Source organism: Trachinotus anak, unplaced genomic scaffold, assembly GCF_046630095.1.
Source record: "Trachinotus anak isolate AG129_WGS33_773 ecotype Australia unplaced genomic scaffold, CSIRO_AGI_Tana_v1 ptg000013l, whole genome shotgun sequence".
NCBI classification, from domain to species: domain Eukaryota; kingdom Metazoa; phylum Chordata; class Actinopteri; order Carangiformes; family Carangidae; genus Trachinotus; species Trachinotus anak.
The window spans coordinates 14628407-14654790 of record NW_027273864.1 but is presented as its reverse complement, the minus strand read 5'-3'; the positions used below and the strand labels follow the sequence as shown (position 1 = coordinate 14654790).

Here is a 26384-nt window from a genome sequence, read left to right as displayed (position 1 = left end):
AGAAGAAACCATATTTGGAGAAGAGGGTGGAGCTGAGGAGGAGCGAGGGGTGGGGCTGACCTGAGAGCCGGGGTCACTGTGCCCGCCCACCTAAACTGTCGACCTGACAACGGCATCAATCTTTCGGCTACGCAGCGCTGCTGAATCCGAAGTCATTTTCCATAAGTCGAGGTGAACTTTATTACGAAGTGTTAAAGTACTTTTAATAGTTAATAGTTAAAAGGGACTGCTCTTGATTGACAAGCCAAAATGTGTCAATCATACGTTAGCCACGCCCCAATGCATGCCCTACTTTATCGTCTATTTTAAATTAAATGGGACTATAATTTTAAAAATGAACATCGTGTTGTATTGAAGGAGACTTGAAACTAGCGATTGAGACCATAAACTCGTTATGAAAACGTTTACTGGGGTCATAAACCAAGTGAGAAGTAGGGTCATTTTCTCATAGACTTCCATACAATCGGACTTCTTTTTGCAACCAGTGGAGTTGCCCCCTGATGGTCATTCGGTAGAATGCAGGTTTAAGGCACTTCCGCATTGGCTTCATTTTCATTCTTCATTTTTTTATATACAGTCTATGGTCAGAACCTCTGTTTTAGGTTTTAAGTGAGTATTAACATTTCTTATGGGAAAGTAAAACAAGCACAAAGAGAGGCAAAATGACTGCAAAGAGGCTTGAGCCAGCTACAAAGCATAATGGCCACAAATATTCAGATCGACTATCAAGAGATGCAAAACCACAAAGAGAGACAAAAAGGCCATAAAGCAACATGAAATGAGAATGAGAGACTCAAAATGACCACAGAAAAGAAAACCCCAAAAAACTACAGAGGCCAATTGACCCTATAGAGCTAAAATGACTACAAAGAGAGACAAAATGACTAAAGAGACAAAACGAACACATAGAGGGGCTCCTTGGTGGCTCACCTGGTAGAGCGTACCGTTAAGGCTTAGTCCTAACCGCAGCGGCCTGGGGTTCGAACCTGACCCGTGGTGCATGCCACTCCCCCCCTCTCTCTCCCCAACCTTCCTGTCTCTCCCTCTCACTGTACCTATAAATAAAAGCCTAAAAAACAGAAAGAGAAACAAAATGAATGCAGAGACACAAAATAACTTGCCACATCATCTGTACTCATTTTGTGTCTCTTTGCGTCCAGATGTCTTGCTCCTATGTACGAGGGCTGTGGGCCTTTTACGTGTATGTGACCATTGTGTCATAATCCTTCAATGGCTGTGATAATTCCCTCTGGTCATGCTGCCCATTAAGAGATCCAATCCTATTGTATTTCTAATGAAAGTGACGTGGGACAAATCTGTTGTGCAAACAGTTTTTTTTACAAAAATGTATATGAAGCTGTCTCAGTTAGTTAAGTTCAATCAGTTGGACATCTTCTGTTACAGACAGCAGGTGCTCCCCTGTTGGGCTGCAGTGGAAGGGTGCGTTAGGATCTCCATGCACATATGTGCACCTGCTTATTGTTTTAGGACAAACTTGAAAAATTGTGAATGTATCTGCCATAAGAGAATTTTACTTAAGTTGCATATGATGCACTATTTACCATAAATTTTAAAAGCATGAAGATAACCTGGAGAATTTCCTAAATTACAGAATCATCCACCTGATAATCCCATGAGATGCAAAAAGGTGAACATCAAGGCTAAATTACCAACCAGACAAAGTGGGAAACTGCCTGGTTGGTAAATAACACTATCTTTATTGCATTTGCTGTATATGTTACACATTTCCAGTTGTCTTGAGCAATGACAATAAAGCTCATCAATCAATTACGTTTGTGTTTCAATAAATTATCACGTTTCTCTGGTATAATCCTGCAGGCAACTCAGGTTGATAACACCGGGGTTTGTATCTTCTGCTGGGCCAAATAAGGCAACTGAGTACATACACAGTTCATAGCGAGTGGGAGGAATAGTGGGTGAGTGGGCCCCACGATTCATTTTTGTTCCAGGCAGCTTGGTGGTTAATCTGGTCCTGATACACATATTTAGAAGAATATTTTTAAGCCTTTGATGTATCATCCTTTTGTAATAAACTAATTGGCCAATAAGTTAGCCAATGCGATGTCAGTTCATAGAATAATTTAACAATTTGACTTTTTTACCCATTTAACAGGACCTTTTTTTTTTTTAATGTTCTTCACCAGTATATGGAGCTGAAAGCCATGAGATGTGACTGAAAGCTTTGGAAAAAGATGAGACCTTATTAATCACTATACAGGAAATTCACAGAAATTACGCCATGACCATCATAGGGATTGAACCCATGTCCAAGGTGGGAAAGTTCAGACTTTTACTTTTTTTTTTCATCAAACTACTTTTGTCAAGCCCATAATGGACTTGTTATTAGACCTAACTGAGGGACATAACCTACATTTCACAAATTGCATGGTCATGCTATATTGGCAAGCTATAATAAAAAAGTTGCTGCTTCTAAATATTTTTATTGTGTAGAAAATGTATTTCATATACAGTATAATCACACAAAGAGGTCTCAAAATGTAAAAGAAGCTGCAAACAAATGCATTTGTTCTCAAAAACATTCTTTGTTCATTTCAAAGTGTAAACAGGGAAATATAGCTTGTAATCTGTTCTTTTCTAGTAGTGTTTTCAACAGTCAGTGCTATTACTTCTGGAAATGCCTCAAATCAAAGGCCTAAATACAAGATATAATGTCAGCCTGAAACAGAGAACTAAGCTGTGAAAAGTCACACTTGTTGAGTTTTTAACTGGTCTGTTAGGCTATAGTATTAACATGGCTTTTGATTGCATTTCCCATTTTAGGTCCTTCATGAATTCATCTCAGAGGTGTAGGAAGTTCATGCGATTTAAAACGTTCTTCACGTAGGCACTGCGTTGGGCTTCAGGAACATCCTGCTGTGCCAGTAGTCTGGATTGTCAAAAGATCTGTCGCCAACTGCAGGTTCCCCAACCCCGACTCCAGCTCGCACTTTTACATATGGTTCAAACCCAGATCGATGTGCCTCTGTGCCCCCCACTGCTCCCCTCCTTTCCATCTGCACATTCTGGTACACCACTGCATCTCCAGGCTGCAGGGCAGCAAAGCAGTCCATGTCTTCATACTCATACGCCTCGGCATCGTCCCTCCCCTGTATCTTCAGCTCCTCCCTGTCTTGAAGAGCTTGTCGCAGCTTCGGCTGTCTGTTTGTGTAATGATAGTTACTGTCCTCCACATATTCATCCTCCTCTTCCTCCACCTCATCCTCCACCTGTCCCCTAATCCTCGCTGGCGTTGGGGGAGTTGGAGGGTCAACTGCTGGAGGGCTTCCGTCTTTCTCGCTACCTCTGATGTCCATGTATTCATATTCAACTTCATTAGATCCTTGCTGCTCCGAATCAGAGTTGTCCTTGCTCCTCGTGTGAACTCCTCTGACCTCCACAGACGACGTGGTATCACCTGAGCATGCTGTCACTTGTGACGATACGGAGGAGGTTCGTTTTTTGTTCGGCTTCAGCCAGTGGCTGTTGTGCCTGAGCGAGACAGGTGTCTGTTTGTTCATATACTCATATTCCTCATCATCTGGGCCATCCAAGAGGCCTGATGAATGAGACTTGCCCATCCTGCCAGGAGCAGCTCTAGATGAAGAAAGCAGGGTATCTGAAAAAAAAAAAAAAAAGTGAATAAAGTGAGATAGAAGTTTTATTATTATTATTATTATTATTATTGCATTACATGAGAAAAGTAATTTAAGTAATTTAAAGATAATTTTATACAATACAAATGAGATGTATAAATTGTTATTTAGGCAGCTTTGGAGCAGATAGAGCTCAACTGGTTGTGGTTGTTGATGTTCTCATCTAATTCCCCACAAGAAAGAAAATCAAAGTAGTTCCCAAAATATGTACTGTATTCCTTTAGACAATAACTTAAACAGGCAAAAAAGCAACATGGCACACATGTAAAGATGGTATTTAATCTCATGTTCAATCCCAGTAGTGGTTTAAGAATAATGTGCTTGGTAGGAAGTATGATTAAAAAAAATTCAATACTGGAAAATTTGTTTTCATTCTATAAAGTAATAATCAAGTGGTGGCTGGGAATTAACCCAGACTTTAAGAGCTGTTTACTATTGTTGGGGCCACATAAATCTGCAGTGATATTATTATGAATGAGGCTTTCACCTCTCTTTGGGCTGTCTCCAGGAAGTACATATCCATTCTGGTCTTCTTCCTCAATCTCTGGAGATGGAGTCTCTGGTGGCCCACCAGACATGCTGTCCCTCTGTGATATGTAAGCGCTGTCCTCACGATGACGTCTTCTTTTCAGGCTCCCTGCCAGAGAGAAGTCCTCGTGCATGTCCAGCTCCACTGCTGTACCGCAGCCCTCCGAGCTCTCAGAGACAGTGCGGGCCGAGTTAAGTCGAGAGCGTGACTGCCACACAGCCTGTACAAGGCAACACAAACAGACCTGTATTAGTAAAATGACACGAGGGAGGGATGTGCAGTAGGGTGATGTTGATTATATAATATTCTGACTTAATCATAAGCAGTTGGGGGCAATGAATGTACATACAAAAATACAAAACTGTTTATGTGGCTTAACACCACAATAGCCTGTTTTAGCTACCTGTCCTGGGTTGTCAACACCTGGGGTCATAGGCAGGTATCCAGCGACGTTTGAATTAAGAACCACCTACACAAGAAAAGACAGGAGTGAGATTAGAGCTTTCCAAACATAAACTGGCCATAAGATTGACAGAAAATGGTGTCCCTTACTCTGTGAGTGTCCATCCTGAAGAGGCGGCTGAGGCTCCTGGATGGAGACAGGTAGAGGGAGGATGGAATCACCCCATCCACTACCCCTTCAGCCTCCTGGTCCTTCAGCTCAGTGTCTAGATCATCCAGGTTGTCCAGGTCATCCAGGTCTGCACTCCGCTGGGCAACTTCATCCGGGGGTGAATCCTGTTGGCTGCAGTCCTCCTGGTGGACAGTGGGAAGACATAGATCAGTGCACTGCTTGACCACTTTCACTGAAGCTCCAAACTCAAACACATAGTCTTTCTTACTTTGATGACCAGGTAGCGAGGTGGGTCTCTGGCCATTCTGGTAAATTCATTGGCCAGTTCTTTGAATGTTGGACGTACATTTTCATCAATCATCCAACCTGGAAATTAAGAACAAGGGTCATACTTTGCCACTCTCATTTATGCACTTGTTGACACCAATTCACAATAAAGAAAGTCAGAAAGTAATCAAAATGAACAAGACTATGAGTCTACGGTCATACTAATGTTTCTGTGAGACTGTATTTAGGCACAGCTTGCTTTCTGCAAAATGCTAAATCAGCATGCTCACACTGACAACACTAACCATGTTCACTATCTTGGTTTACCATGTTAGCATACTAACATCTGCTAATTAGCTCTAAACACCTGAGTACACCTGAGGCTGATGAGAATGTCATTAATTTTGCAAGTATTTGGCGATAAACCAAAGTGCTGGACGAATAAAAACTTAATGTGATGATGACACTAGATGAAAACTTAAGAGACGACAAAAAATGTCACGGCAATCTGTCCAAAATACTCCACTTTGAGCCATCCCTAGGCTAATGCTGCTAGCATGGCTAAAAGGCCTATAGTATATTTGTATAACTACTGCTATTTTGTAGTTCAGACCAAATGTAAGTGAAGGACAGAAGAGAGGCACTCACACTTGACCATGACCATGTAGACATCAATGGTGCAAATTTGAGGCTGGGACAAACGCTCGCCCTTTTCCAGCAGGTCAGGAACTTCCAGTGGACGCATTGCTGCATATGGCTCTGCCCCATAGGACATCATCTCCCATATTGTCACACCTAAATGAGGGCAATGTATTTAGTGTGGCATGAAGCAGCACCACTCGTAACAGCTCAAACATCCATGCCTCCACTACTGTTTTCACAAACGCTTAATATGAACCAAACTGGGACTTGGGTAGGTGGTCTAAAACTCACCATAACTCCAGACATCACTCTGGTGTGTGTATCTGCGAAATAAGATACTCTCCAAGGCCATCCATCTGACTGGTGAAGACTGGTAAAGATGAAAAAAGAAAATGTTACTTGCGGTCATTGAGTTTTAGAAAACAAGAGCAAAGTCTCACAGTGTGCAAACTAAATTCACGTCAAACCCAGTGTTAATGAACTTTGATCATTTTATTGAATGTTCATTTGTCTGTCGTATCTTTGCTGCCAGACTACGGACCTTGACCTCATTGTAAAAGTACTTCTTGTCATCAGGGTAAACCAGGTCTGCAATGCCATAGTCTGAGATCTGGACGGTGTAATTACTCTTCAGGAGCACATTTCTGGCAGCCAGGTTCCTGTGGACCATCCTGTTCTCCTCCAGGTAATACATACCCTGATGAGAAAGGGCAGCAATGTTATTAAGTGCTTGGTCTATGGGGGGAATAGACCAAACAATGTGAAAAGTGTGGGGGGAAAAAGATAGCCTACACACACAAATAAAGCAGGGTTGTCCTTTACCTTTGCGATTTGAACACACCAGTTCAGCAGTCTCTGTGGGCTGAGGTTGCTCTTGGAGTTCCTGACGTGCTCCAGCAGGGAGCCCTGACTGCTGAGCTGCGTGACGAGCTGCAGGCTGGCCCCGGGGCAGATACCCAGGATCCTGACAACGTTAATGTGGTCCAAGCTTCCCATCGCCATCATGTGCTGTAACAAACATTTAGGTTGAATCATTAGTGATTGTTAAAATTCAGTAAATACTTGACACAAAGTTGATCTTTAATGCATCAAATACTCATTGACTGTAGGTTTGAAGGCTTTGTAGAGTGAAGCTGCTGGATTCACAGCGTTTATAGTGGATTTGTAAGGGGGGCCCAGCAAGAAAAAAAAAAAAAGCAAAAAAAAAAAAGCTTCAAAATGTCTATAGAAAATTGTAAAAAGAAATAACAACCGCAATAATTCACCTCTGTTGTTTATGTGTATCTTCAGTGCACTTAAAAAATCTTTACTTTGCCAATAAATCATTGAATATGTTAATTCTTGCATACTTTTGCCCTGTGAGGATGCAATGTCACCACATAAAAGTAAGGAGTTTAGCAATGTTGTGGATACTCCTCATGTACCTCCTGACTGTGGAGTGTTACTTGTCGTACTGAGTACACATATCAACACTGGAGAAGAAGACAGGATTACACTGCAGGAGCTGTTTAAGAAGTTTCTCGGCATGGGTTGATACATTTTAACATGTAAGCCAGAGACATTTCAGAGCCACCATCCAAGCCTACAACAGTGAGCATCTCACACACAAAAGATATTTTAACTTATATCTCCTTACATCTGTCAGCTCGAAGAAGGTCTGCCGACTACTGCGACCTTGAATCGTCTTTATGGCCACAGGAAGCTTTACTGTATCGCCCTCTGGAATCCAAATACCCTGTGAAGTACAGAAGGCATAAAGACATCATTTGTTAAAAATATTCAATATGGAAAAGAGAGGTATATAGGCAACAGTGGCAATCACAAGTACCTTATGAACTGTTCCAAACACTCCAGTACCCAGAAGTTTGATCTTACGCAGCTCTGTGGTCTTGAGGAGCCGAGCGTGGACCTTAGCTCCTTTCTCTCCAGGCTCCAAAGGCTCGAAACTCTGTGGGCAAGTACAGCAAATGTTAACAAACTCCAAATGAAGCATGACAAAAGAACGATGCCCAAACTGCAAAGTCTGACTGACCTCTCCGCTCTCCATGTACCTCCTCATAGCTCGCTTGCGACGGATGGCGATACCTCGGCGGTACAGAACAGTCAGCACAAAGACAGAGAATGAAACGAAGATAAGGGCAATCACTCCCAGTGCAATGGCCATGGTCTCTTGACTAGAGACAGAGATGAGAAGGAAGATCAGATGTCACATTTGTCAGCATTTGATACTGAATCAAAATGTAAAAATGATTTATTATTTTATTACAACAATTATTTTAAGTATGTAAGAAAAAGAGGAGAAACGTGCCCAGAAATGTATCGTGAAGACCCCACACAGTCTCCAATTCTTGGACCATAGCACCTAAACATAAAATACACAAGGGGTCAGTTTAAAGCAAAAAAAAAAAAAAAAACACATCCACATGTGTGTAGAAACACAGACAGCTCATTGTTTACCCTTGGGTACAGTTGATGTGGCACGGCTCACAGTGGCCTTGCTTGTTGGGGTATTTAAAGATGATTCCCTCCCCTCCCATCACGCCCTCAGGACACGAGGAGACACAGTGTGGACCGTCCTGATGGCTGGCACACGCTATACACTGATCTGCTCCCTGGAGAGAAGGAGGGAGACTTCAGACAAAATAAAAAGCAGACAGACATGTGCAAGAAGAAAAAAATGGTTCAAGATTTGTTAAGGGAATATATTCATGTCTGATGTAAGGCCACTGGGTGGTAGCAGCACACCCAAAGTTACTACAACAGGAGTCTTGAGCTTCAAGAACTTGTTTGTCAAACATCAGTTAGTCGCTGAGATAAGCATACCGGGCCAGTGCAGGTCTCCTTCCCCTCCTGGACCTTACACTCAGGGTGACAGAGCATACACTCCCCTGATGGAGTAGCAAACTCCCGCCTCTCCCTGCGTTCAAGGCAAAAAGTACTTCACTTTCAAAATCTGTCATCAGACTGCAGATAACATTGAATCACTTGGAACAGCTACGCATAAAGCAAATATTACTCACACAAGACAAACTGGGTGGATATTATATTATTAATCCTATTATTAGTGATTTTGGGAAGACTGACCCAGTTAGGAACATGCAGTCCGGCACACACGTTCCTCCCCTGCTGTATTTCTTACAGGACACACACTGGTTTGGCCCGGGACCCCAGCAGCCATCAGAGGAGCACAGGGGGTCGCACACTTGATTGTCACTGACTACAGACAAAATGGAACAAAATTGAGTGAATCATCATCTACATTAATGCTGATAAGGTAGCTGGAGTAAAATGATCCAACTTCGCTCACCACACTGGTCTAATGGTCGGTTGTCCTTGATGTCAATGTGCTTCTGCCGTCGCTGCGGGCGGGAGCTGCTGCTTATGATACGTGTCCAGTTGACAGTATCATGGTAGCAGAGCTTCTTGTTTCCTGTGATATAGACGCCGCCATCATTTATTTTTCGGAGCGAGTGTAACCCCAGGGAGGTCAGGGAGGGGCTCCTCATAACCAGAAGAGAGTAGGCCCTGGAATATAAAATACATTTTGTGAGGGAAATGAAGAGTTGTCTATATTGTGATTGCTTTTAAAATGCTATGGAAGCAAAGGAAGAATTTAATCATTTCATTTTATGGTAAACTGAATATCTAATTGTGAAATGTAACCACTACTGAATTTATAGCATCAAGATATTTAACTCTGAAAACCATATTTCTGATCTTTTGAGGCTTGAATTCCTTTGGATTTTTTTGAGAGTAATTTCAAGTTTTTGAGCTTCAAATCCATGATATTATTATTATTTTTTACAAATTCAGACAGAAAATATGAAAAAAAATATATAGAAAACATTTTCAGCATTCAGGAAACCATATTCAGGTGGTCATGTTCAGATAAAAAAAATTAAAGAATCCAGGGTTTCCAGTCGATTAGCTGAACTTCTCTTGATCATATTAATGACAGAAAATAAACTGATGATACAAATGTCTGGTATTTGTCATGCATGGTTGCTTTTCCTTGGTAGCCTGAGTGACTAAGTTTGAATTCTGATGTCTGAGTTTCACCAATCCTATATGTGAAACTACTTTTTGCTATACTTCAATTTAATTGACACTCGTATTTCTTCTTTGAACTTTTTTAACTTTCAACTTTAAAAAGATAGCACCTCTAATATGTTTTTTTAAAATTGCATAAACTGGAAATTTCAAAGAGGAATACAAACCACCATACATTCATGTAAATAGTTTGCAATGTAAAAGATTTCAATGCTACAGTATAAATTCTGATTTGAATGTCAACATTACATAAGTAGTCAGCAGTAATTACATTTCACAATTAGGTATTCAGTTGCTCATAAGATTGAAGTCCTAGTGGCTTTTCTTTGCTTCCATAAAATACAATTAGACTCTCAGATTCCAACATTTCCAACCCAAATACTGTTCAGTGTACTTCAGAGATATATGAAAACTATGTGACCTCATTAAAGAGTTGATCCCACCACCAAATCACACATCCCCAGTAGTGACTATGCCCTGTAAGAATAATAATACAGAAACCAAGAAAATATATTTTCAGCTGAAATGTTGCACATGACAAGGCGGGGAGAGGTGGGTATGTGAATTATTCACCGTACCTTCTTGAGCTCACTCCTCTAAACGGTGTAAAAGTGATGTGTAAAAAGGGGATAAAAAGATACAAGACACAAAAAGACAGATCAGATTTATACTGGTGATTGATGGTGTAGGCTGGAATGCAGTCAAAGGTACAACAACATGATAACAATGTGACCTTAGTCAACAAGAGAAAAACACAAAAACAATGTTAGAACAAAGAGGGAAAGAAAACAACTTCTGCTCACTTGTAAAGTGTTCTGCCTTGAATTGTTTGGAGGTTAGAGAAGACTGACAGGTCAGACAAGTTTCCAGGCCACGACTGGATACAGAGGACGTCTAAAAATGGAGATGTTGTGTTTCAGAGGCCTGAACCAGACTGCAAATACTGTGATGTGACATTAAAAACAAAAGTACAATGACATATCAAAAATCAAGTCCCACATTCACCTGTGATCTCTCGCACTGTGTTGAAGATTTTCAGTTTTTCTGGATCGAGGGCTGGTATTTTATTGAAAGGATCACTTTTAAAAGAAAAAAAAGAAAAAATTAAAGGGCTGGTGCAAAAAGCATCCATAAAGTACAGAATGAAAGACTTCAACATAAAGTGAAATCTCTCTTGTATTACTATGGGCAATTATTATAAGAAAGAGTGTTGTTTACCCTTCAATTCCAGTTACTAGGAAGTGCAGACTGCCCTGGATTTTAGTGCAGTTTATGAAACTGTCAATGTTATGAGCATCAACAGTTTGTCTTGTTTGACTTCCTGTTCCATGGCAAGCTAGGAGGAAGATGAAGAAGAGGAGGAAGTAAGCCTTAAAAAATGAAGTAACTCGCAGAGTCGGTTAGAACCAAACAGCAGTGGTAGGAAGTAAAAATACATTTCCTCAAATATTGTACTTAAATATAATTTTGAGGTACTTTATTCCACTATACAAGAGAGGGTTCGCTTAGCTCATCTCTCAGTAACATAACACGCCTGCCTGGCATGGATTGTGAAGCAGCTGTTGATTTGCTTTTTAAATACCTTTTGGACATAGGCCTCCACAGGGCTCACATCTTTTCACTCCATTCTTCTCCACCTCCATTTTATCAGATGGACAGTTGCTTACACATGAGCTGCCATCCACCACAAAGTTAGCTTTAAAAAAAGATTAAAAAATAACTAACTTAAATAACACTCACCAAAAATGTACATGAGCAGGTTAAGATACAAATAGCATTTACAACAGAGTGACAATGATGAACACATTGTTGTACAAAAATAAAAAGCTTGCACAAAAGGAATATAAGTACAATATATAAACTATAGGTCTGTGTGAACATGAGGGTATGAGTGCGTCTGACTCACTGGGGCACTGGGCCACACAGATGGAGCCGTACTGGTACTTGGCATTGGGGTTGGGCTCCAGCTTGAACGTGTGCTTATTGTAGATGAGGGCCTGAGGACACAGAGGCACGCAAGAGCCCGAGTTGTTGAAGTTCCTGCAAGCCTGTAAAAAGACAGCAACACAGCTTATACATTTGTTTTGTCCATTTGTGTTTGTATCTATGATAGGCCTTTTAACAGCAAAGATTGTGACTTGTCATAGTAGGAAAAGTACGGGTGTTAACACTAACATTAACAATGACTCTGTTCTATTCAAGTGTCCCAGTAAGACGTGACAGTATACAGCTAAGTACAATTCAGCCGTCCTTAAATGTATTATTTACACCTGTGCTTTTCCCACTGTGACATGCAAAAATGTGTCCAGTGTAAAAAGGTCTTATTGAAGCAGTAGACTCACAAAGCAGTCTGTATCCAGGGGTCCAGTGCAGCCTCCAGCACATTCAATGTGACAACACTCGCTAGGGCTTCTACCAAAGCAACGGCCGTTACACTGAGGGGCGCAAATAGTCTTTGTCACTGAAAGAAAGTTGAGAGTAATTAATTTGTTGATCCATTACAGCAGTGGTTCACAAACGTTTTTTAAACTAAAACACCCCTATATTGTGATTTTTCTTTTTCATACAACAAATATATGTGTGTAACTTTTTCAACTACAAATTATACTATTTGTTGTAATAATTTATTTGAAATGACGTAACACGGTATGTGACATATATGAAGTGACATCAGTGATAGATACAATAATAAAGGCCTCAGGAAAAGCAAGAATCTGCAGTTTTTGGCTATGTCCCTTTGTGTGTGAACTTAAAATAAGCAGCGAATGAAAAAATGAATATTACTGCTGTGTACTTGCACAAATCAACTGCCAAAAAACATGTCAGTGTGTTACAGTGACAATGCTGCGGTATAACTGCATAGTTTACAGGCTTATTGAATTGTGATTTCAATGTTTATTTATAATTTCTTAAATTTTGGCGTTTGGAAATGTAAAACAGCATGTAAATGTAAATGCTTATATATTTTTAATGTGGTAAAACATTATTGAAAATGTACGACAGAAAAAAACATCAACATGTCTCGCAGCACCCTGGGTTCTTTGGTATCAACTATATTTCAGAACTGACTTGGAAAGTGAAGAGATATTGATGTCACTCACAGATCTGGCAGCTGTCACTTCCTGGGCCCCAACATGGCACATCTCCACACGCTTCGTTGCAAGGCTCTGAGACATCATTGCATTATCAGTGGATGCATTTTTACATTTTAAAGCAGACCAAAGCAAAAGTGTGCGATTAAAGTACAGGTTCACATTTTTCAAGTCTGTGTTAAACAAAGACTCACATATTCATATTTACAGTGAAAGAGCTATTGGTTGCTGTAATCATTCTTCTTGTTCATCCTGATGGTGGACAGATCAGTTCCTAAAAGTGTTTTCAATGAAACAGATGATGGGAGACAAAATGCATGTTCGTCGTTGTTTACTGTAAAAAAATAAAAAAATTAAAAAATAAAAATTCCAAGGTTTAGCTGAAGCCACCATGAAGCTTCAGCAGCATCAGTTCAAAGTGAGGATTTACCAAAGTTACTTTCTTTTTTGTGCAAAATTCACTCTTTGTATTTTACCAGATAGTGTTTCCTTGCTATGATGGAGATTCTGTGATCTCATATTTGTTTTTGGTGACCTTCACAGCACAATTTCACAGAAAGAAGAGAAGTTTTTTTTTTTCCCTCCCATTTTCACATTGAAATTGCTTTATAAAGGGAAACAATGACAGCAGACAATAGCATTTTTTATGCATATACTTATATGGGCACGTGAGTATTGTTTAAAGATAGAGTTGAAGAAATGTGAACCCAGCCACTAATATAGAAGGTAACTGATGCTCATATGTGTAATCACCATCCTTTACACTCACTTTCAGGCCCGTTGTCCTCGATCATAATATGAGCTGTTGCATCCTTCACTATGTCCAGCCAGTTCACCATCGGGGCGTAGCTCAGGTGCTTATTCTGGATGATCTTGACTCCTCCCTCCAGTATCTCTGTGGGCGGCACACATGCATGTAAATGGCGAGAGGCAATTAGCAAAACAAGCCCAGACAGGCTCATGACTCATCCTATCACTCTCTGCCATTCTCTGTTTACTACAGCACATACAGACTCAGTATAATGTGCTGGAGCTCGTGTTACAGTGGCGGTTGGGCTGCTGAGCACATGAGACATTCCAGGGACTTCACATCACAGTGACTGCACACACCGCTGCTCTTCAACGACCGGTACTACGAAGGAGTGGCTGGACTGTGTGGGTGTGGGAGCTCCAATTGTAACCGCGTTTCACGTCCAACCTGAGCTCTTATCTGCCCCACTCCAGCCTCCCACCCTTTAAACACACTCATGCGTGCTAACTGAGTGACTTCTTGTGTACCTGTGAGGTGTGTCAGGCCCAGTTCTTGAAGGCCATACTGGCCTTCCTTCTGGTAGTTGACCATCACAGCCAAAGCGTACTTGTTCTCATACAGGGTGGTGCCTCTGATGACACGCAGTTGGTCCAGAGGCAGGCGGCTGAATTCGTTTATGGCAAAAAGGATGTAGCCTGTCACCTCCCTGATTGACTGTAGGGTTAAAAAAAATCATGAGAAAGAGACAATATATAAAACACAGTTGTTTAGAAAAAGGCTGTCCTCTGGTTTTGTTAATCAGATTCATTGTTACCACAACCTGGCAGCAGAGGTGTTGTTAGTCATCACGACTGTATTGCAGTGATTAATGTAGACAAGAACTTGGAGGGGGACATAAATGAGCTCATTGTGTCTTGGAGACAGAGACATCATCCGCAACAGACAGTGTGGATCAAATCCTTGTCTAGACTAGTTACCAGTTCTCAGTGACACATGCATTGACACATACACTGTTGTTCTTTGAGATGAGCACTCTCTGTAAACTTGTTATTATGATTCCCCTGAGTGTGCAAAGCTTCACCTGCAGGAAGGAGAAGTCTCTGCTGTGCTCCATCATGGAGATCTCAAGGTTTCCCATCACAATCTCACAGCCGGTGTACCTCGTCTTCATCAGGTTGTACTGGTTCTCAGAGTTTCCTGTCATACTCAGGATGTTCTGCGTGCCATAACAAACGACCACTGGAAAAGTAAAAAATGAACTCTTATTCACAGGTGTCTTGAATGTCAACATGTCAGATAAAATATACAAATTTATGGGATAAGTCTGGTGATATACATGCCAATGAAAAGACCCAAACTGATCCTTTTCACAAGCATTTTCTTTGTAGCCAAAACCTGTTGTAGCTTATACCTCCGCTGTTGTCAAAAAACTAAAACTGAGCCACACAGTTGCACTGGATGACATGTTTCTTTATTACCATGAACATGGACACTGTAGTTTATTTAGAGTCAGTCCCACTTTCACTGTCCAGCTGCTGTAAATATCAGAGCACCAAGTGTGTATTAATTCGCAGTGGAAAACAGTCATAGACAAATACACTACTAACTCCTATTGGAGTTTGCTAAAAACTGCAGCACCCAGCTATTTTAGGAAATTATTGAGGCTTTTTTTTCTTTAAGAATGAAACTATATGCTGCATTTGTGACCTATTTTTAAAAATGTAAATCCTCAGTAGGAGGGAATGGGCTGCAGGTGAAAGTTTTTCAAAGATTTGTTGAATAAAAACACTGAATGACACCAGATCTCTATCCTTTAACAACCATTCATTCACTGTCATTGCGTTTTACAGTCAGTTGTAAAGTTTTGTGTACCATGAGTTATCAGTAGCATATTAGTATTTGCATCTTAGCTAAGTGAGAAGAGGGGTCATAATACCACATAAGTTCAAAAGAAAAACATTCACTGATGTTCATGCAGTGATATAACAATAAAAAATAATCCCACAGAAAGCTTAATAAATCATTAATGAGGCAACAGTGCAAGTTTTGTGCCACTTACTACAAGCCACTGTGTTCTGCTCACACTATATCAATGAATGTACTGTAACAGTGCGAAACAGGCTGAGGATTGTGTACAGGACATCTCCTTCTCTGAGACAAACATACGAGGCCTTGTTTATGATCTGTGGGAGTTCAGCCATTCACTTGAGAGCTGCTTTGCTATTCAAATGTCAGGAGAGACGCAGCAGAAAACTGAGGAACGAGAACTGAACTTGACCATTGATCTGAATTTCACCTAGAAATTATTACTTACTAAATGTATATGCTGTTCACATTGGCAAATAGTTTTCAGACCTTGCTGCTGAAGACCTCAACCCCATCCCAAACCTTTGGGATGAACTGGACAGTGAGGTGGGACTGATCACCCACCACCAGTCCTCGACTGTGCTAATGCTCTGCTGTAATCACTGCAACCAGGCTCCAAAATGCTACTTGTGAATATCCTTCTGAGAAAAGTGGAAGCCATTATAATACCATATCAGTGCTTTCAGTTTTCGATGTTCAATAATCACACAATGTTTGAATGAGTGTCATGTTTGACTGTCCATATACTTTTGGCCATAAAGTGTAACTCTACATTTCATTATGTACGCTGTGCCAACTTAGTTTTAACTTTGTTCGAACAACAGGAGGGGACATTCTGAGCCTTGCTATATAGTGACAATGCAACATGAAAAATAAAGATGGAGAAGGAATTATCTCATCTATTGTTCTTTGTTTTACTTTTTTAGTTTTGGAACTTCAATAACGCGGCGGGCTACAACTTGAAACCCATTTTTTAGCCTGTATTTGTTTACATTTTTGCAAAGAATGATGGACAATTATTCACAGTGGACATCAAGACAATGATATCCTCAGAGGCTGTAAATCACACTGAATCTAAATGTATGTGTATCACGTCTGTGTGTTCAGATTTGACTGGGTTATCACACCATCAAGGAGTATGATTTTTGACGCCAACTGCGGCACTGTTGTGAAACACCTTGACAGAGCTCATGGAGGCTCCGTGAGCTGTTTGTCACAGTCACTGCTGCAGTTTCAGATGCTCCAGACCGTGTTGATAAGCAGGAAGAATCAACAGTCAGATTACAACATTCAACTTCCTGTTGTTTTGTTTTTTTGTTAATCAGGTGAAGTGATTCTTTAAGCCTATAATCATGAGCATAATCATGAACCAGTGAACTCTGATTGTTTGGTTACTATTGTATTAAAAACAAACAAAATCTCAACAATACGCTTGTTGTTGATTCAGTTGTAAGAAACCCAGTAATGTGTGTCAAACCACACTCACACACATGAAGTACACAAACACATTCCATCTACTGACATCTGAGTTAAAATAGAGCTCAGTAGAACAACAGGATCAACAAGGCCACAAAAAAGGCTAATAATTATTAACCTCACAGCACAGCACAGCGAGGCTGGGTGTCAAAGCACAGTGCTGCATCTGTGTGTGTGCGTGTGTGTCCTACATCCATAAATCTAAGTCCTGATAAGAGTCATTTTATTGTGTTTCTGAGAACATCTGGTTCACCGGAGGTGCGTCTTATCAAAGGGTCACTTCACTGAAATCACAAAAACACATATTACCCCTTGCGTGGTGTCTGGCCATGCAAATCATTTTGAAGATATTTTTAGATATTTACTTTGGAAAGTCCGGCGCCACCGCAGTACAACACAGGTGAATGGAATTTTGTTTATGCTACTCAAGGCTTACTTTCCAGAAATAATGTCTAACTCATAATAGATGTGTCTGTGGATTATCAAGAATAACCAGGACATTGTTTCTGGGAAAGAAACGCTGATGATTTCTTGAAAATGTCATTTTGTTAGTGTGTTGAACAGTACAAATACAGTTCACCTCCATTTTATTGGAGTTGCGTCAGGAGGCACAGAGGCAAATATCCTCTTGTTGCCATTGTTGTTTTAGGTAGGGGCCTAGTAGTGGTCATTTTTTGTTTGTATGTCATGAGTTACCTTATGATAGTTTGAAGACTTTAGTACTTTTTTTTTTTTTTTTGGCTGTTGTTATTTTTTTGTTACAAATTCCATTTTGTCACTGCTGCACTTTGCACCTGACTGATGAGCACAATAAAAGGCACCAGATCAAGATATCTGAGTTCATGCCTCCTTCTTACACAATCGGGCCAAATCTTACAGACACCACAAATGGAAAGTTGAAAACATGTTTTTTTGTGATTTAGGTGGAGTGACCCTTGGAAGGGGGCACTTCACTGATTTTACACATGAGGAAGAGCAGTTTATTTGTCATGTGGAGTACTACTCAGCCTGTACAAGCAGTTGTATAATGAGTTCTGTGGCCCTGGGGGAGCTTTCTAACGTCTGAAGAAATAACCTCTAATGATGATCTTATCCCGACTTCCAAGCAATCATGCATTGTTCCAACATTGTACCCCATTGCTAGCATAAAGGTTAGCTAACAAATCAAACCAGAGTGATATCAATTAGTGTGTGGTTCCTTATTTAGTTAAAATCATTGTATCATGTGGGGTTTTATGCCAGCAATGGTGGGTGCAATTTGGACGTGAAGAGGCGGCGTTCAGCTCTGGCAGGCTCCAGCCCAATTTAACTGCCAAGGTGACATCTACAAATGTCTCGGTTTGTCCAACCAACAGTCCAAAACCCAAAGATACACAGATTGTAATGATATAAAACAGAGAAAAGTAAAAATCTGTCATACTGAAAATGTTCTGCATTCTTCTAGAAACAATTAATTGGTTGTCAAAATAGTTGCCATTTAATTGTCTGCCCATCAATGAATTTATCAATCTTTTTTTCTGTCTCCTGCAAGTCTATCAACCTTATGCAAGGAAAAATACTGGAGTACCCCTTTAGGGCAGTGGGACAGGACCACCACCGAGGGGTCACAAGATGAACATGAGTTGTCACGGGATGATTAAGAGTTTAAAGGAGAAAAAACATTTATGCTTCTCTTTGTCCTCTAATTCCTCTAATTTTCCTACTTGGTCTTTTTACTTCTTCAGGCCTCTACAAATAATTGAAATTCTTTGTTCAAATCGCTAGGCGTACACAGTCGGTGTGGAAGGATCACAAGTAAACATCACCTTTTTCGTAGAGGAAAAAAGTAAGAAACCACTTTGTTCTCATGCAAAAGCCGGTTCTTTACACTGGGTTCCCTAGTTTGCTTCATGTCGGGGTTCTGTTGTTGTCACACTGTGCTGCCGTGACTAAGTTTGCTTTCAGAGACTTTTGCTCACTCATATCCAGTTAATCGAAAATGTCAGTGATGTCTGTTTATGAGCTGCTTAAGGGTGAAGCTCTTTATCAACCCCACCTTAGTTAGTGCTATCAGTGGGTGAGTTGAGCTGTTGACTCTAAGCTGTTTGAATTGCCTGTTGGGAAATACTCATGAGCACCTGCGCACGTACGTTCAAGAACCTTCCACACATAGCAGTATGTAGAGCATGTATACAGTGCAATCACAGTGCACTGTAGAGGAGGACAAACCGGTGTGTACACATGCAGTACAGTGTGTGAGAAATTGGGATGTCAGCCGTAAAGACAGTGCACAATCGGCAGCTGTGGAAGCTGAAAATCTCAACTGAGTGGGTTTTCTCTGTCAAAGGAGGACTTTCAGTGTTGGCAGATGGTTGATGCAGAAAAAAGGAACGGGGTGGAGGGTTTAAAGTCAATGTACACGCGACAACGCTCTCTCTCAAACACACACACAGTCACACAATGGCACTATTTCACAAACAACCCTAAGAGTGCAAAGCAAGTCTCGTAGTGCATCAAGATGTGCCCCCACGCCTCTATCTGTCCCTGCGCTGACGCTTCAGTGTGCACTGTCAGTGTTCCTCCTCACTCTTTACAAACACTGCACTTGCCAGTTATTCCATAACTAACTCTCACATACAGCTCATGAACTCACTGCAGAATGGTGTCATTGTCCTCGCTGCTCAAGTGTAAACTATCGCATGACGAAAACATAACACGGATCAGGTTCAGCTGTTATTTCCATTTGTCTGTTACCAAGGTTTCAACACTGGAAAAGAAGTGAGGGAGAGAAAGAAAACAATAGAGGGAGGAGGAGATAAACAAGCCCAATAAAGTGGTTGAGACGATGACTGAAGTAAACAGAAACTTGGCACAGGATGGACAGAGATTACTGCATACCTCACAGGTGAGCGCGCAGACACACACACACACACACATACACAAACACAGACGTGTGCACAAACACAAAGACAGGCACCTGAGCACATGAACTACTTCATTTCATGGTGCATTCACTGGCTCACTGGTTGGAGGTTGTGTCCAAACAACCCGGAAGACCTTATTTTTCTGTGCTTCCACTGTGCAGGACTACTCCCTCAAACTTTACTGAACACACTGAGGCTGACGCTGAGAGTTGCTTAACGTCATGATTTGGCAACAGGAGCGACAGCATATTTGTTTTTTGACGCATCAGTTATTTGGATAAGTCACACCTGTAAATGTGCAGAAGCTACTGAGAAGGGCACCACCTATTGTGGTTGTCTTGAAAGATAATAAATCAGATTTTAGTCAGAAATGTCAAACATCGTCCATTACATCACAAATCTAACACTTGAGCCATTAAACTAAAATATGCACTGTTTTGTCATGATGATGATGATATTTGTTGATAAAAAATTCACTAATTCTTCCTCTCGGCACAACAACTGTATTTGAAAATGAAAGTGCTACAAGTTGGCCTTACCTTTTTCTGTTTACAATGTGAACATGTTTGTGTAATGTGCGTCCCTTTTTGTGCAAACACGCATATGAAAAGCATTTCTCTTTATAATACAATCCATGTTTTATCGAGGTGCAGGACAGAGCTAATAAAAATGGCTTTGATGTTTGACATAAAAAGACACCGTGAATGCCTTCAGTACACCACAAAACTCTACTATTAGTTATTCTATTTTGACTGGTCAGTTAACCTCATAGAGGTTCGTCTACAGCAGGTTCACCTTTCTGCATCTGCAAAACAACAGCAGCCTCTTTCACAACTGCCTGGTTACTGCACAAGGAAAGCCTGTTTAGCAGCTGGATAAAAGACCAGGACTGGTGGGAAAACGACATCAAGTTATACCTCTGAAATTTCTTTTGAATATTGTTTAATGTAGCAGCTCTAAGCAAGCAGTTCAGTTACAATATAAATTCTCAACAATAAAGTCTCAACAATTGGTTCTACTCATGCGATGACATGGTTTGTAGTTTTTTTTTGTATTAGTGCTTTTGTTGGGGTTTGCATGTGTGTGTATGTGTGTGTTTAGTTCAGATGCCAGAGTATCAGCTGCCTAAACATCGATGAGCTCATATTCACATTGTTTTTCTCAAACTAAGTCCGCCACTTCACTCACCTGCAGCCAGGTGACAGCAACAAGAACATGAGGTCAAAGGTCACAGAGAGATTCAAATCACAACACCTCTTTCTGCCACAAACACTTCACCACAGTCGGTGGTGGAAAGTGACTAAGTACATTTACTCAGGGGATGTACTTTTGTCAAATTTTTACACAAGTGTAGGGTCTTTGAATATTTCCATGTTTCTTCTTCTACTCTGTTGATGTGACAGCCATAGTCACTGGTTACATCTTGGAGCTAAAACATGAGTCAGTTAACTGACCAGCCATCAATTGGAAGCTATTTCTTACTTGTGAGTACATCTCGCTTTTCTGATACTTTTACTAAAGTTACTAAAATGTTATACATTGCTAAACTACCCAACAGAAGGCTATACAGAGAGTTAGAATTTACTACACCTTAACCAAATTCAACATTAAAAAGCTGCTTATATAAAAATATAATAATAATAATAATAATACACATCAGAAATAATAATATGATGTACTGATACAATTAAACTGTGAGGAGCCTGATCCTGTACTTTTACTTTACTTAAACTAAAATGTAGGACTTTTTTCTACTTGTAAAGGTGTAGGGTACATTGTGGTATTGTTACCTTTACATAATAAATCTTAGTGACTGTAATAACAAAAGAGAGATTTAAACATTAAAGTTTTCCGCTTAAAAAAAAAAAAAAAAAAAAAAAAGATCTGTGGCTGTGGTTGTCAGTCAACAAGCGGTGAAAGGTTGGGCCACTCTGTCACAAAACCTTGAAACAACTGAGGCAAACATGATGAGCCACACAGGATCGTGGGAGAGGTGCAGGTGACTCACAGCAAACAAGTTTTACGTGTGCGGAACAGGTTCTGGTGTCTGGGGTTTGTGAGGGAGGACAGGTGTTTTCCTACATCAGAGCACCCAGTCAGGTAAGCGGTGCCAGCCCAGGTGTTCAGAGGGATTTATCCAAGGAACTCCACAAATAGGCTATTCCGGGTTCATTATCAGAATCTCTCTCTCTCTCTCTCTCTCTCTCTGTGTGTGTGTGTGTGTGTGTGAGCCCACCTCCTTGTGTCTGAGCGCTGCAGAGCTGGAGAGCACACGGCAGCAGCAGGACGCACAGCACCTGCCGCACCTTCCTCATGGGGGCGGTCATCCTCATTCAAATTTCCAGGCTCGCGGCGTTTCAAATAAAAATTACCGTCATATCAATAAGAATAAAATATGTCCTTTTATCGTCCAAAATCGTCCTCGGTCTGAGAGAGTCCATTTAGACCACTAAACCGTAGTTGGATCAATCCAGATTTCCAGCGGCTTCTTATTCCTTCCTCTTGACTTTCCCTAGAAACTCAGATGAAGAAGTAAATCCGCCCCGTAGTGAAAACCTGTTTGTGTTTCCTCTCTGTGACATTTGACTGAGCCGCGACTTTACAAGCCGCCTGCTCCGGTCTGTGTGAGAGGAATCACTACAGCTCAGTGATTGGAGCGCAGCGCGGAGCCAATCAGCGGCGGGAGCGACTCTTTCTCCGGCACTGATTTATCTGGGCGGGCCCCGCCTGCTGCCACAGGAGCACACAGCACTGCGACGAAAGCTTCAAACTCATTGGGAACTTAGAAAACAGATTGAAAGACAGATTAGCACATAAGTGTCCTTTTTACATGTTAGAAACAGGAAATGTGACGATAGTTTCTGTCATAAAAAAACATGGATGGATGCATTCAGGGTGTCTGAGGAGTCAGTCAGACAGTCTTCACTGTCAATTTCAGAAACTCTTTTCCCTCAGCTGGTTTATCTTTATGGATCGATATTTATGACTGATCAATGCTTTAAAATAAAAATATGAATCATGATGTATATGCAGTGCCATATAGATTACATATGGGAGGCTTTGGGTGGTAGTACGTCTGCCGGATTTGTAGAAAGTAAATAATAGGCTGAAGATTTATAATGTAGCATTTTTCAAAATAAAAGTTAGCATGCGAGGTCTTCACAATAAAAGCATAATATATGGGCCACCTGATAACCAAGTGGTTGGGATGCATTACATATGGGTGTCAAAGCCCTGAGCAGCAAGTCCCTGGTTTGAGTCCTGGTCGACCGGTCTATCTTCACTGTCACTGTCAAATATAGGCATAAAATGCACTGGCCAAAAAAAAAACAAAGACAAAAAGTATAAAATATCAAACAGGACAAGATACAATGCGAGAGGCTCTCAGAACAGACATAACATCTTAACTGGTTCAGTAAAGGTGAAAATTCAATTTTTAGTGGGATGATCTAAACTATTCCAAAGTTTAGGGGCAAAGACAGCGAGCGCTTGGTCTCACTTCAGTATAAGTTCTGGGAAAAGAAATAATTGTAGTACATGAGCCAAACGTTCAAAAGCACAACAGGAATATCCTAACTGAGCTGAAACAAAATGCATACAGTCCTACCAAAACTGTGCTTAAGGCAGCAATTCACTACGCAGCCACCAATCACTGTGTCCATTTATGCAACGGAGCTTTCACAACAAGGTCGACAGTAGCATTCATCTGGAGGTTTGACAGTGAAGCAGACTTGACAGAGGAATGTGGAGAGACAGCAAGAGCGATGACATGCGACAGAAGCTCCCAGTCAGAGCTGACCCAGGGACATTTTATTTACATGGCACCTTGCCAGCAGGCCCAGGAGGATGGCCGGCAGATGGCCTTTCTTATAATGTGAACCTGTGTGATTTTTAGCTTCTCCATGTGAATAAAGTGAGTGAGACATTATATGTCACCTTTAACTAAATATATCAAATCATTGTTCTCAGTGTTCAAGTGATTGACAATGTGAGTAGAGCCATACAGAGGCGAATGTTTGCCCCTATTCTCCATCAGTCATACATTTAATGAGGGCAGGTCACTCAAAGTGTTCACATTTCTGTGCTTAACCAATGTAAAAATGCAAATATGGAATCAAGTGTTGAAGCATTTTTGACTCATTCTTTCATGTTTTATAAAATAATAATTGACTAAGTTAATTTTTAAAGCTCAGGTCTGTTTGGACATCTTGCATCAGATTAATGACCTATAAATGCCAACCTGTCTGCCTCATGGTTTCTTCATGTTTAAAGATTAGTCTGTTCTTATTAGTCAGAGCAGGTGAGTCATTTCCTTGTCACCTCAACAAGGAATGAAGCATTTTTACATGCTTCATTACACGCATGAAACAACAACAAATACTAACACATTTTAACAATCTTTTCTCTTCCATACTTAAATGTATCTGTTACTCTGTCTCTCATGATCTGCAGGAACATTTTGACTGAATGTGTTGTCTAAGTCAGGAAACTTTGACCCCTCCACTCCTTTATGCTGGTGCTGGAAATGTAAGATTATTTTATTGCTGCACGATTTTACTGCTGTACTTTAGACGAATTTGAATGAGGTGTGTGTATCAGCATCAGGTAACTGTTTGTCACTTCAGCGTTACTAAATATTTCTTCCGTTGTTGAATAAATCAAATAAAGTTGCCCAACTGGAAGTATTCTTGTTAAACCCAGACCAACATCTGGTTTGGTTAGAAAATCTTATCTCTTGTCATTGTGTTATTTTGTCACTTAAGCTTCATGCAAACATCTTCTGCCTGTGAGAGCGGGCGAGCAAGCTGAACTGCTCTGAAGGAACTGGCTCTGCCTGCAGCTCCAGTCTGTCTGTCTCATACACAAACACACATATACAAGAAAACAACCTCTGTTCTGCACCTGCAGAATTATACAGTTATACTGAAAAATGTCTCTCTTCTGCTGCAAAGAGTGATCTTCTGGTCCTGTACAAGTCAACTGAAAAGTAAAGGAGTTCCAAACAAATGGTTAATATTTCACCACTACCAGGAAGTTATTTGCAAAAGTGTCTCTGTCATCTTTTGTCCTCACAGAAACGACCTGCTGAATAACAAGTGAATTTCAGGGAAACAAAGGGATTGTAGCAAACGTGTTTCCTCGTTGTTGTGTTTAAATGAAATATTTCCACATCTTCAGCATCTCTGTGAATTAAGAGTTTATTTCGACCAAAATTAAGTTTGTGTTGAAGTACTAGAAATATTAACTAAGGTATCTGGTAAGTTGGTTACAACAGTGTGTGGTTGGTATGGGTTTCACCTTGTGAGAGTCATCATAGTAAAATGTGGTCCTGGAGGCACCACAGAGGTGATTTGGAGGACTTTGCCAGGTCTGTGGACACTTTTTGTCACTGCAATGCCCTCAGTGCTGTGTAAGGTACAGTCACACACAGTCACAAAACTTTACAGGGGTTGAGATCAAAGAGTTCTTCATTCTTGCACTCATCCCTCATATCAGTAAGATTTGCACATAACGATTCCCTGATGGCAACAGAGAAGAGGCCAAAATGCTCTTTGGTTTCTGGAGGATTTGTTGGACGAAGAAAGAATTCATGTTCCTTATTTTACACATTTGTTTTACTATTTTTATATATTCTAATTGTCCATTGTACAGCACTTTGGTCAGCTCAAGATGTGTTTAAATGTGCTCTAGAAATAAAGTTGACGTGACTTGACTTGAAGTCTCTGTTTTATTCCAATGATCATAGAACAGATTTTAACAAGGCTATTCAGGCTGTTTCTGTCTTTTACTGAGAGGCTGTGAAACCAGCAGATAAAAGAAATGCTCACTTCACAATAGCAGCAGTGCTCATGTAAAATATAAGATGGTCATTGAAGACAGTCCCCAGATATTTGTATGGTGTGACAATTTTCTACAGTTTTACTGTGTATTATTCGCTCTTTGGCTGAATCTCTGTCACATCTAAAACCAATAATTAGGTCCCTGGTTTCAGACCCATCAAAGTCTAAGAAGTTATTACCACACCAAGAAATAAAATCAGCAAAGCATTCCCATTAGTCTGATTCTGAGGAAAAGGGACAGTGTTGTCAGATTGTTTGATCAAATATCTGCCCGTCTGACAACACCTACATCCATAGGTGTACATAATATGGAGTAAGGGTGAAAGGACGCAGCCTGTGGACATGGCTATAGAGTCTGAGAAACAGCTGCTTACCTGACCCTTTGATCCCTATCAGTCCACAAGTCCAAGAACCATTGTACCCGCTGGTGAGGCAAATTAAAGTCACGTAGCAGTCTTTCTATTAAAAGATGCGGCTGCATTGTGTTGAATGCTGATGAGAATTAAGAATCGAGAAAACAAAATAATGTTTCATATGATTTATGAGCTGTTAAAGAGTCCCCAGGGCCTCCTAGACCACAAAAACAAAACTAGGGTTAAAAAAACCCACTACATGCAGCTTTGAATTGTAAAATGTCGACAAAGCTGTTTAAGCTCTGGGGCAGACACTGTTGCTAAAGACTGTCCTCTTCTGGTTAAAGCTTGTTACAACAAGATCTCC

The 26384-nt window shown here is 40.6% G+C and overlaps 2 protein-coding genes across 3 annotated transcripts in view; one reads left to right on the top strand and one right to left on the bottom strand.

The window, feature by feature from the left end:
* The window catches only part of LOC139631312 (small ribosomal subunit protein eS26), a 90827-nt gene that overhangs the window by 47128 nt on the left and 17315 nt on the right, over positions 1-26384 (top strand). The window lies entirely within an intron of this gene.
* erbb3a (erb-b2 receptor tyrosine kinase 3a) lies at positions 2447-22462 on the bottom strand. 2 transcript variants are annotated; one of them, XM_071495431.1, is made up of 29 exons: positions 22061-22462; positions 14661-14818; positions 14107-14293; positions 13598-13723; positions 12838-12903; positions 12079-12197; positions 11643-11784; positions 11319-11432; positions 10955-11072; positions 10742-10815; positions 10540-10630; positions 10315-10332; positions 8994-9211; positions 8771-8903; positions 8510-8603; positions 8144-8298; positions 7995-8048; positions 7719-7860; positions 7515-7634; positions 7323-7421; positions 6509-6694; positions 6228-6383; positions 5978-6056; positions 5693-5839; positions 5046-5143; positions 4756-4959; positions 4607-4672; positions 4162-4423; positions 2447-3637 (listed from the first exon to the last, which is right to left on the bottom strand). In XM_071495431.1, the coding sequence occupies exons 1-29, from the start codon at positions 22155-22157 to the stop codon at positions 2859-2861; spliced, it is 4302 nt and encodes a 1433-aa protein (XP_071351532.1). In that variant the 5' UTR covers positions 22158-22462; the 3' UTR covers positions 2447-2858. The 2 variants fall into 2 exon arrangements, with proteins under 2 accessions (XP_071351532.1, XP_071351533.1); XM_071495432.1 differs by lacking the exon at positions 10315-10332.